This window comes from Molothrus ater, chromosome 6, assembly GCF_012460135.2.
Source record: "Molothrus ater isolate BHLD 08-10-18 breed brown headed cowbird chromosome 6, BPBGC_Mater_1.1, whole genome shotgun sequence".
Classification (NCBI taxonomy): domain Eukaryota; kingdom Metazoa; phylum Chordata; class Aves; order Passeriformes; family Icteridae; genus Molothrus; species Molothrus ater.
Window position 1 is genome coordinate 53,243,977 of NC_050483.2, and position 12,902 is coordinate 53,256,878.

At 40.1% G+C, this 12,902-nt stretch overlaps 1 protein-coding gene across 1 annotated transcript in view; it reads left to right on the forward strand.

Annotated features, from left to right (window-relative positions):
• Positions 1 to 12,902, forward strand: part of KIF26A (kinesin family member 26A) — a 96,648-nt gene that overhangs the window by 58,922 nt on the left and 24,824 nt on the right. Inside the window, exon 5 of the mRNA XM_054515274.1 lies at positions 9,286 to 9,469. Coding sequence (XP_054371249.1) covers positions 9,286 to 9,469 — 184 coding nt within the window. The remainder of the gene's footprint in view (positions 1 to 9,285; positions 9,470 to 12,902) is intronic.

Consider the following 12,902-nt stretch of genomic DNA (forward strand, 5'->3'; position numbering starts at 1 on the left):
TTTGCAGGGCAGATGGACTTTGAAGTGTCACTGTCTCTTTTCAGAGCTAAACTGCTTTGCCTGCTTGTGCTTGTCGCAAATCAAGACATCCCACATTATCATTTATTACAAAAATAAAATGTCAAGCCAAAACAATGCACCAGCACTATAGCTGCAGTGCTTGATCAACTGCAGGATTACTCTGATGCTACTTTGTAATTCTCTATGAAATACTAAATTTTGGCTTTCTAAAACTCCCTTCATCCTTCCTGCTGGAGTATGGAAGATATTTTTTTTGGCAGAACATTTTAAAAAGCTTAGCCGGTGTCTCGCTCATCATTAGTTAGTGCTGCTATTGTGTTTGCTTTCTGCTTTGTTTGGCTTTTTGTGTCCTCAGTGTTGGAGCTCACTTATTAAGAAACACTTGGCCTCTGGAGGAAAGGACTCAGTGGATGTTAATCAGCATATAATAAATCTAATCTAAATGTTATTAGTGAAGCTTTCTGGACTTCCGGGCAAGCTTCAGAATATCATTTGATAATGTGTCTCAAGCAGGTCTTCAGGAGTTGCTCATTTTTACTGAAATTTGAAGTTACCATCTTTGGGTCAGAAATATTCAGATCTCTCCATCTGCAGTGATGGAAAAATATGCATCTCAAATTTTCCTGCTAAGTGCTATTTTAAAGGGCACTGCAGTATCAGCCTGTTACACCTCTGAGAAGTATCACTTCAGAACTGATGTCAGTTAAATAAATCATAGTAACCCTGGGTTTAGAAGCCCATGTGTCCCTCCTCTGTTTAAAAATACTCATTGTGTAGGCATACCACTTCTGTACTTGGATGATTTCCACTGCATCATTTAGTGCTGTCAGTGACCATTTAACTCACTAAGAGTAGGAATAAGTAAATGCCCCCCTGAGAAGTTATTTGCTTGGCAGTATAGGTGTCAAGCCTTTGACTAAGCATCTGAAATAAAACCCAGCTGAAGTGGGAATGGATCCTCTGTGGATTTTTTAGATGTGCAGTAAAATATGGAACTGAGGGATCTGGAATTGATGAGAAGGGTATATCTGTGGGGATGGTGTGTTGGGTCAAAGGAAGGTAACAGGAAAATGGAACCCACCTCAGAGGTTTTATTGTAAAGAAGGCATTGTATTCACAGATGGTAACTTGTATTCAGACTGCCATATGCAATCAGGAACATGGAGATACTGAATTTCCCCTCTTTTGGTTCTCCTCTTTCCTGTCAGATATTTGTCTGAATCTGGTGTTTCAGATGAGCCCTTGTTAGCCATGTCATGTATTTAATCTCTCATCTTTTCCACTTGCAAATACATCTACCTCTTCCCTGGAGCAGCCTGAATGAGCAGAATGATTTTTGTACACCAGGAGCTGATACTGCAAAGCAAAATTTTAAGTAATCGATTTCAGTGTTATTTCAGTAGTTAACACCATTGTTTCAGGTGCATTACTTTGTAGTTTTAAAAATGTCTTTCTTACTTTTTCTTGACAGAATACAAATGAGACTAGAATTCTATTTTACTCAACCTGACTATTTCATGCATCTGTGTCTTGCTGGCAAATAAGTCCAACTTTTTTTTTTTTTTGCCTAAGGAGTGAGCTTAGATTGATGTGGCTCTGCCTGCTTTAGCTCAGTTAGCTCACGAAACAGAGTGGGGAAATATTGCTGACATTCAGGTAGTTGTATTTTCAGTGCACAGCTATCCATGCAGTGTGCAGCCCAGGAACCGACATATTTCTGTATTAAGTGTTGACAGTCTTGCTTACTTAAAGATTAACCTCCCCAGGTTTTCAGCAGTCTGTCATATGGTACAGTTGTAAACAGCAAGTGTGGAAGTGCAGCAATATGTTCATCTGCTCTTGCTTTGTTTAACATCCTTAGTGAACAGAGCTGGAAATGGTATGTGGCAGGCTGCTGTGACTAGCTGTTATTCTGATATATCTAGATACATATATATATATATATAAGTCAGTTCCTGAACACTGATTCTGGCTGCTGAAGCAATGTTCTTTGGCCAGAAAAATGTCTTAAATCTACAAGCTGAAGTGACAATTTCGTAGCAGCAACTTCAGAAGCCACTGGTTTGGGAGAGCAGGCAAAATGGTTGGAGTGCAATTGTCAGTGCTTGTGAAGATCTGCCCTTTGGTGTTTCTTAAACTTGGGGGAAAATTACAGAGAAGTGTGGTGAAAATTTCTTCTTGGATACCTGTATGCAAATTGCTTGAATGCTTGAAGATGGGCTAGATTAGCTGCTTCTGTTAAATTAAAAAACAGCTGAGTGGAGGGAGCACCTCTTGGGTCTCTACAGCATGAGGGAGCTCTTCTGATGTCAGGAATACCTTGCAGATTTGTTTTAGCTTCTCATCTTCTGGAGATTTTGAGTTTATCCCCAGGTGGCTTTGCTTGGTCTGTATTGTGCCTGAACTCAGGTGAGCCTTGATTATTGCTCACTGATGCACAATTAGTGCTCAATTTATTCCATACTTCATGAAGTTGTGAATAGAGCTGGGGAGAGGCAACAAGGATGGTCAGAAATCAAGGAAACCTGACCTGTGAGGAGAGGTTGGAAGGACTGGGACTTCTTAATTTGAAAAGAGAAGACTAACTATGGTGTGGTGGTGGTTTTCATCCAGGTAACAGCTGCTGCAGGAGATGGAAATAAGCTCTTCTACATGCCTGCTGGTGAGGTGGAGGGGGAAATAAGAATTGAGAGACACAAGATGTGAATTTTCTAAGAGTAAGAGTAGTTAAAAACTGTCTAGTAAAAAACTGTGAGACGGTGATGTTCCTAATATGTCAACACTGCTGATTTCTATTTCTGCCTTGCTGATTTTAATAAGAGATAGTAAGAGAAAATTGCAAGGTCAAAGTGAGAGGCTGAAATTCAAGTCTGAATTGCAAGATTATGCTATGTGCATGAGGCAAGGCATGAACTTTGTCTCGAATTGGAGATACTTGCTCTCACAGTGTTGGTGAGGTAACATCCTCGAAATATTAAATATGGTTTGACATTTTGGAATGTTTCAGAATAATGGGTTTCTATTGAAATTTTATTACCCTCACCCATTATAAAAATGCCATTGTTTGAGGCTGTGCATTGTGATCCAGATGAACTAATTATTTATTGAGGAAGTCAAAACACAGAAATAAGGAATATTAATTGTTTGTTCTTCCTGGCAGTGCTTCTCAGCAACATTGCTGGGACAGCTAAGCAAACAAAGGTTTGGTGCAGAACTTGTGTAATGGTATGGAGTGGGGAAAGTGTTATGTCCTCCAGAAATTGGACAACCATCACAGGAACCTGGTAAGCTTGGGGGAGGAAGAGACCATACCCTCAAAGTTTATCATATCCTTTATAAATGGCTTCTTGGACAAAATTTACTCTAGAAATACAGATGGTGCCTGTCCTTCCCAAACCTTCATGATGTATTTAGACATTCCTGGTTTTCTCTTTAAAATTATGTTTTTTAGCTCTCATTATGTTTTCCAAGGTGAATGCTGTTAGTGGAAACAGATACCTTGTTGGCTTTTTTTAATTTTGCTTGTGGGTTTGGGTAGCAACTGCATTTTTTTTTTTCATTGTGCTATCTTTCTAATTTCTGAACTGCAAATCAAAGAGCAATAGCAATAATAAAAATAATAATACCAACCAAGTTTATCCTGTGAGTTGTGGAAGGCTTGGGACAGGGTGCTGGAGGATGTATTGTAGGACATCCGTCTATTTGTTGCCTGTTTTGATGAGTGATAAGGAAACAATAACTGGAACTGCAGATAGGATGACAGGCTGTGACTTTCCCACTGCTTCCTTTGGAGCTGGTTGGCAGCAGGAAAAGATTGGGATATGGGTTATGTGGGGGGATTTATGCCTTGTTGAGCTGAGAACTGGGAAAGTTCGGGAAAGATTTGCTTTAAAGTCGGCTGGTTCTCAGCCTGCATCCATAATTTTCCAAACTTAGGAGATGGCTCAGAATCAGGATAAAAATCACTTCCATGATGTCTGTCAAGGTCAAACCAAAAGTCTTGAGTAAGCATACTCTTGTGTAAAGTCCAGAGTTCAGGATATTTAAGGCTTGGACTTTGCACTTGTTTGGCCTTGACCCTTTCAGTGAAGCCCTTCAGCATTTTCACAATGTGAATAATGATAGTGATCTCTGAAAGATAAGACTGGCCAAGAACACTAAAACTGTTAATATTTAATGAGTCATGTTGAAATGAATGTGTAGAAGTTTTCTTTTATTATTCTTGTCAGTGGAGCTTAATAATGGGAAGCAGGAGTGGCAGTTCTATTTCTGACTTGTGGCAGTTTGTCCATAAATGCACTGTGTCCATAAAGTCCTCAGCCTTTATCTCAATTGACTGATTTGTAGTATGTCCCAAAGTATATTTCATAGCTCTGTTCCTTCTGAAGGTTAATAAAATTCACAAAGTTTGAAGAAAAAAAAATTATAACTTTGCATAGTTATAAAATTTTCAAATCTAATTTTCTTTTTTTTTTTTTTTTGTGGAGAAATTATGCTAGAAGGAGCGCTTTAGGGATTTAAATTTTGCTGTTTACTTTCACAGCTATAATGTGCAGAATGTGTGCAGGGAGTGTAAGCTAGAAGCAGCTTTCTGTACATCAGAATATCTGAAATGTCATGCTAAGAACAGAGGCAGAATTTAAAATTAAAAATGGCATGGCTCTTTCAACAAGCAGGCTTTGTAGCTACTGTTGTTGCACAGCCTTGTTCCCTAGGTGCTGAGCATTATGTAATTGATCTGGCTGTGGTTTTCCTCACTGGTCTCATCCATGCATGGCAGAAAACCTAGTAATCTGTAAATCGTGTGGGGGAAAGAGCAGGTTAGAGACTGTCCCTTGTCATTTGATATTTGAGTGCCCCTGCATGTGCCATATATTAGTTTTATTTTCTACCATGACGCCTAGCTATGAGGAAAGAACTCTCCAGAGTGTCTTAAAAGACATCTTCTATTAAAGAGGGAAAGAGTTAAGCAAAATGCAGACTGTAGATCTCACAGCTGGAGGCAAAAGCAATATCCATGGATGTCTCTCATGCTTTAATTGGAAGAAAAACATGAGAGTATGGGGTTTGGTTTCCCTTGTAAGAGTGTTTTGTAGAAGAGTGGTTGTGAAGGCTGAATGGGGAGAGAGAAGATAGGTGGAAAGTGTAAAACTCTTAACAGAGCTATGACAAATGTTTGGCACATGCCCGGAGAAACAAATGACTGTAATGCATATGTTTTGTGCAGAATTCCCTAAAGGTCATAATTTTCCCTGACGAAACAGAAGTTGATAGTGAACAAGGTCAGGCAGCCCATTGTGGTGCTGAAAGTGTGTGTGAGGGCCTCCTGTGCAAGATTAAATTTGAGAAAAAGAAGGTCAGGCAATGGACATGGCACCAAATTAGGCTCCCTACAGAAAGTGATCTGGTATGAGCTTGAGTTCTTTCTGGTGCTAGGCAAAAAGGGCCCAGTTTAGGAGAGCTTTTACAGCCTCTCCATGGAACAAATTCCCCCTGAGAAAAGGAATTCTGGAGAAAAGACACAACTGAAAACTTAAGTGTAAATTCAGAAATGTGTTGTTGGATAAGGACTGCAGAAGGTCTGGCACTCTGGAGTGTCTCAGGACTGGCTCCATGTAAATGCATCCTCTCATGAATTTTACTGAAGTAAAGTGGTTTCTGAATTTTGCTTGATTTATTTGGGCCCATGTCCAGACCAGCTTGGCCTATATTTTGGCCTAATGAGTAAGGTGGCTGGCATGCCACCAAGTGTATTGTTTGTTCTGCAAGAGGCACGTAGGGATTGATGAGTGTTTCTGTTGTGCTCTTTGCCTGGACCTGTCCAGGAGCCCAAGCAGAGCATGTGAAAGGGGCTGCCCAACTGGCTTTCTGTAAAGAACTGACTGTGCTTTTTATAGGAGCTGAGGATGACTATTACTTGAATTCATATTCATAGTCGACAGTTTGATAGCGATGTTTTGTTTTCCTAAATTGCTCTATGCTTTCAATTAGATCCTTACCCTTTCCCTTTTAGAAAAAAACCCTAAACAACAAACAAAATCAAACCCAGCAAGCTGTTTGCTACTGCATTTGCAAGTTGTCTGTGGTGTTCCAACTCCAGAAATAACCTTGTTTTAATGTCAGGCAAAGCCATTCTTGCATTCAAGCACAGAGAGGTTGTAATTAAGCTTTGTGCACTGTTACCTGACAAGAGATGCTTTTTAAGTGTGAACCACACACATCATTATTAGTGCAGTTGGGTGGTTGCCCATCAAAGCACTGATTATTTTCTACAACAGCTACTCCAGTTCCTCTGCTTTCAGTTTCCTGTTATCTCACACGGACATCAACAGTCCCTTTGCCAAATTTCTTAGTAGAATCATCGCCCTCCAGACTCACAGGAAGAGGATTTATCAGCACTACAGCAGTTAATTGCTTTAGGTAGCATATGCCACTGTCCTTTGAACAGTGGAGGTGCAGTAAGGTTGCACACACTGTCAAAGTGAACCAGTTTGAAAGTGGCTCTGTCTTGGTGCAGAAGTTAAGGCAATTAGTAACAGATTCAGTATCTTGGATCTGTTTATCAAAATGTTCCACAAATGTGCTACTGAGGTATTTTGAGAAATGCTATACTTCTAAAAAGTGGCATTTTCTGTTCATTTTTTATATGCCTTGCTTAGCTTGGCCTTTTTGGGTGCAGTTACTCATTGAGTGTAGTGCTCAACAGCAGTTAGCTGCTTGAACACACAATTCCTGAGTAAATTTGTCCTTTGTATCTCATTCTCTTTCATGTATGTTTCCCACAGGAGCTCCTTCAGCCAGATCTGTTGCAGGAGTAATTATTTCATCAGGATTTAATGTATATCTTGATTGCACTTTGAAGACATTCTCTTGAGGAGTTTTTATAATTTCAACAAGGGATCATAGCATGTAAACAAGAAAATAAACATTATCTTTCATATTAATCAACAAGACAATTAAATAATAAGCAGGATTGTTAATTGGTACTTGGAGATAGATGCTAATGACTGTCTTGAGTTCCACAATGACAGTGCCAACAGGTAGAGACTCTTTTCTGCACAGTAAAGCTGCCTATAATTTAGGAGGCATTACAGCTTTAATGTGCAGCTGCAACCACAGTGAAGCTGTGCAACTGTGTTCCTGGTGTCCTCTTTCAGCATATGTTTTCCGACTGAATGAAGTATTAGCAAGGGGATTTGAGATTTAAGCACTTAAATCAGTTCTCATTGCCACCAAACTCTTGAGGTTCTGTATAAACCCATGCTTGTGGTGTTTTCCTTCACTGTGGGATGCAGTTCCTGCTGGTTTCAGGATGCAGTGGGAGTCAAAAGCTGCTTCTTTCCTCAAACGCAAAAGTCCAACTTGTTCCTCAAAAGCCAGTGGCTTTGGGCTCCCTCTGAGTTTGGAACTAGAGCCTCATTTTTTCATCACATGAATCTTTGTCTTTTTCTAAATAGTGTAGTGTTTATATAGGGAGAAGGAAGCATGTAGGGGGGTCTGCATCTGCAGAAGTTGAAATACAAAGGTTCAGGAGTTTAACACACACACAGGTTTTGGAATATAGAGAAAAGGACTGGGAATTTTGGAGACCTGTATTGAGGGTCCTGCTGTTGTAACTAGCTGTGTAATTTTAACTCAAGGACTCAAGTGTCCAGTTTTGCTCCTCAGACACAGCCAGTTTTTTGTACTGTTCCTCACTTGAAGCCAATAGTGCATCTGGAAGAAACTGTGCAGCCCTTCTGTTCTTGGTATTAATATTTTCATTTAATCTTGGTATTAATTTCTCACCTACAATGAATACAAGCAAAGGAGCAGTTTCCCTCTCTGATCAGTTTACTAAGCTGACTAAGCCTGAGGCTGCCTGACAATGATGACAAGATGCATGGCAAGGTTGGGATTCTAGATTTATCCTTAATTCATTATGACAGCAAAACACTGCCTTGGTTTCTCCATGGGTCTGTGCTTAGAATACTTCACAGATGCTAGTGCCAGTTTGATCTCACTGAAAAGTACTTGGAGATCCTGGGCTGAAAGACCTGATGAAAATATAAAGTAGTCATTTTATCAAGATACTTACTAATTTGTTCAAAGTGACAAGCCCTTACACTGCAAGTATGGAGCAGAATAGTGGTTTGTCCCCAAAAGACCTGCTGGCATCAGCAGTGTGGTCTCAGCAGGTCCCCAGATGCTGGCAGTGGGACACCCTGTGCTTTTGCTGCCCTAACAGTCATTCAAAGTAATGGTATAAGGTAACAATTTGGATGCTTTTATGATATTTCTCTGTGGAGGGACTGTCTACTGACAGTCTCAGGGTCAGATCACAAGTGTCTTTTCAGGTGGTAAAGCTCTCCTTGATTTTGAGAGAACTGAGATTTCACCCTCATTGCCATCCCCAGCTGCCCAGCATGTGCTTGCCAACATATATATTTTATTCTGCTTAAAATAATCACTCTGCAGGGTGAATTTTATTTTCTCATGTGGGTTTTGATGTAGGGAAGAGTTTCTGTTTTGGTTTCTTGCTGTATTGTTTGGTGCTGCTGATGGGGAATAGCAGAAAAAACAGATTATGTTCCTATTTTTACTCACAAGGAAGAATATTACAATTTTAATTGTATGTTCTAATTTTTGCTCCTTCTTCATCTTTTATGTTTTGAAATTCTACATTTCAAAAGCAGGATCATTATCATTCAGCACATTAAAGCGTGTCTTTTTAATAGCTTTCCATTTTAATGCAAAAGAATGGAATTGGGGAGGCAAAACCAATCTGTCTTGAAGGAAATTTCCTGTTATCCAAGGATTTTCTGTGCAGCCAACAGGAGAGGATCTTGAGCTTGACTGATTTGGAGTGCTATCCTCTGCCTTGAGTAACTTGTAGAGTACAAAGAACCACTTTCATAATGTTATTACCAGCAAAGTCCATCTGGTTCTGCCAGTGACAAGGGGATTTTTTCAGTTTTTTATTACATCAGTGAGATGTTAGATTTTTTAGGATTCAGATGTCAGGCTGTTGCGGGAAAGAAAGACAAGTTAGATTATAATTGACATTTTTTTGGTGGAGAAATTAACTGAATATTTTGCCAGTAATTTTTCTACCCATATTTCCTTTATTAGTGTCCTGATGGCTTGTCCTTCTGAAATCAGATTAGAATGCAATGACTTGATTTGTTAAGCAGACAGTGATGACAATGAGCATCTGTTTGTCTGGTTCAGTTTGCTGTTAACACCTAAGTAACACTGTCCTTTCTTGCTATTACTTTTATACAGAGCAGCACAGAAGCTCAACCTGTCTTCGAAGAGAAAGAAATACCATCCACCCCTGCCACACACACACGACTTCTCTATTTATGCTACTAACTTTAGTGGCATCCTGCAGCTCTGTCCTCCCCCAGCACCACCTTGCCTTCTGAGAGCTGTGTCCAAAATCAAGGACAACCCTGGCATTGGAAAGGTAACTTTGGATTTCAGTATTTTAAAATATTTATCTGGAAAAATTTTAACTGGGGTGGAAGCTTCCAGCCCAGAACAGAGCTGGATCGACTCAAGAAAAGGGTCTTGTGATAGAGAGACAATGTGCTGAGTGCTGTTACCTCCTGTGGACTTTGAAAGAGTAAGAGACAAAATTTCCTTTGGCATCCAAAGCCAGTGGTCTGAATCCACTGGGTGCCCACACAGGCTTCAGCTGTGGAAGAAGTCTCTGTGTTGCCATCAGGACTCAGGCACTGGTGCTGTCTCTCTGCTGAAGTTAAGGGGATATGCTAAGAGGGCTTTGTTTCCCTCTGCTTCACATGTCATTGTAAGAGTATGGAAATGGAGTAGCAGTCTCACCAACTTAGGAAATGCAGCACCTTTGAAATGAAAAATTTGGGCTAAGTTTATCTAAAATTAATTAAAATACAACCCAATTACTTGGAGCTTTATTCATATTTATAGCTGTTTAATCACTCACACAACAGAGTCCGAATACTTATTTACATAGGGTACAAGAGATTAGTGTTTGAAGATAGAATTGAAGTATGTAGTGTGCACAGGAGAGCTAAAATATGCACCTAGAGTGACTATACAAATCAGCATTAACATAAAGAGTTTGTCAGCTTAAATACCTGGAGCTGACACCTGCTCACAGAGAATACTCTGTATTTCCTAACTGAATTTGTGCTTAATGGAAAATAAAGGAGAAATCTGGGCTATTTTAAGAGGTGAAAACTCACAGAGGAAAATGGATTGGTTTTTTTTTTCTCCTGCTTTTCCAGTGTCTTAGAAAAGAGAATGTAATGATGGAATACAGTAAACCTGGCATAGTAATTTAGACATGCCCACGTAGAGGAGGGTTTTGCAAAGGAATGTCCTTTCTATGTATGAGTTTCAACAAAATCCATTTTTTGTCCCTGTTTTTTTTTATTTTTATTCTGTGTGACTCAGTACTTGGCACCAGGAATAACAGGGAGCATTGGCATTTCTGAGGGACTTTGCCTTAGGAAGACCTTTAAAGTATGATTGTATTTCCTTGTGCCTACAGGTCAATAAAACTGTCTCTGCACTTGTGTGCCTGCAGCTGTGTGAAGCCAAGAGACCACAGCCTTTTTCCTGTGCTTTGAGGGCAACTGGGGGAACTTCCCAGCATGACTTGTACCTCATGGAAAGCACTGGTTTATCTGGTGTCTTCAAACAGATTAACAAAGTCTGTGATCAAGTGCCTGATTCCAGAGGACAGGAGATGATATGCCTTGGGTCATGTGCTCTGCCTACTGTTTTCATTAGTGAGTAGAGTGGAGAACTTTCCAAGGGAAAAGCTCCATCAGAATTCCAAGGATATGGCAGGAGCCTGATCAGCTCAGCTGTGGGAGCTTCTCCTCCAGCACAGGATGTGTCTGTCTGTTACCCTCAAAATGTGTTATTTAGCTCTTGGCTGAAAACATGAAAAACACAGAATCACAGAATATCCTGAGTTGGAAGGAACCTACAAGGATCATAGAGTATTGAAGATTCTGTTTGTTGTGATTCTTGGGGATGGTCCCCTGCCGGGCCAGCAGCTGGACTCAATGATCCTTGTGGGTCCCTTCCAACTCAGCATAATCTGTGAGGGTTCCAGCTGGTCCTTCTCATCAAGTACTTGTTGACCACAATTTGGAAGAATCCTGTGCTTTGCTGGAGAGGATAAGAGCTCTCTGTTAATTGAATTAGCCCTTTTGCTCTTGAGTTGAGATTTAGAGCATCCAAATGGTGATGGGGTATGCCAGTTACCAGTTTTAAGGCTCCTCAAAACCCAAAGTAGCCATCTCTGAAACACAGTGTAGTGCTAAATGTCTCTTAAACCATTCCTCTTTTACAACTTTATAAATATCAGTGTATGCCTTAAAAAACCCTCCAGCAATACAGCTTTTTCTAAAAATTGAGTCAGCACAGATGAAATTTCATGTGTCTTGTCAATTCTTAGAACTTGTGATCCAAGAAGTGTCACTCCTCTATAGGTGTTCTTTAGTACTAAAAATTCACAGTTTCACTTTTTCTGAGCAATGCCAAACAGTTTTTGGTGGCATTTAGCTCACTATGCATTAGCACTCTCCATTATTTTCTACTCATTGGCTTCTGCTGATCAAGATTTACTCAGCTGGTGTCTCATGATGAGGGGTGACAGGAATAAAGCAATTACTTTTCTTCTTCACTGCTTTAAGTATCACAGCAATGGAGAGGACAATCAGTAAACACTGGCAGTTGTGCTGTGGTCCTCTGTTAACATCAGTCTCTCTTCTAACAGCTTTTTACTTTAAATTCCTCCTGGTTGTCATTTTCCTCACCTTCTTCCTGCAGCCTGTCCAATAATGAATATAAGATACACATATGGAACAGAATCAGTGATGAATTCTGGAGTCACTTTTTCCTACCCCAGCATCTGTGGCTGTGGTTGGTACTCTGTTGTGGTTTGGGTGATCATTCCCCTGTCAGCAATGTCCCTCACTATCACTGTGTGGTTACAGTGGGTTAAACAGCTGGTGGGGCAGCCTTTTCCTCCCTCACCTCTGAGGAGAAGTTGTTGTGTGAGAATGAAAAATACAAGCAACAAACCCTTGCAGTGTTCAGGATGTTTCAATGAGAGGAATGTGCCTCCCCTTATGAAAAAAATGAGGAGATGAATGATATGCCAACTGTGCCAAAATACTATTTATTCTACATAAGTAGTGCCTGAATACTACAGTGACTAATTATTGTTTGTACTGACACATTCTGTGCAGTCCCATTTCTCATATATACACTGGAAGCTTAGAGTAAAATACATGTTGAAGCATTTACAATGGCAAATATGACTGGCTTTCTGTATTGTCTCTGCAATGGTAATTCTTAACATTTTTTCCATTCAGCGATACTCAGGGTTGGTTCAATACATTTCAAGAGATGCAGAAACAACGTGGAAAATGTGATATAATTTTTGGGGCCAACAGAGAATTAAAAGTTATTCTGAAGTGGGTGATGGGACAGTTGAATCTAAGGAACTGATTGAAAGTAGCATCTGGACTGTCTTGTGTTCTGCTGTGGTGTCAAGAACTGAACAGGTCTTGCCAATGGTTGTGAGACTTTGTCTTGAACCTCTGAGCACACATCTGGGGAAAGGAAGAGGCTTGAGCTCTTGCTTTTCATAAGCCTCATGGCTGCAGCAAGTGCAGTTACTGTGCATTGTGAGTGCTGCTGGGCGAGGCAGGAATGTGGAGAGATTGTGATGGCCAGTTCTTGCACTTGCACTCAGTTATTGATTATTTGAGCCCAAGATCTAAATTTATTCTTAATTTCCCATCATCATCTCCATGCTTATCATCCAGTTCTTCTGTGGTGAAATTGCTATACAGCTTTTATGGTTGAATACATTTGTTATTAGAGACTTACTGCAG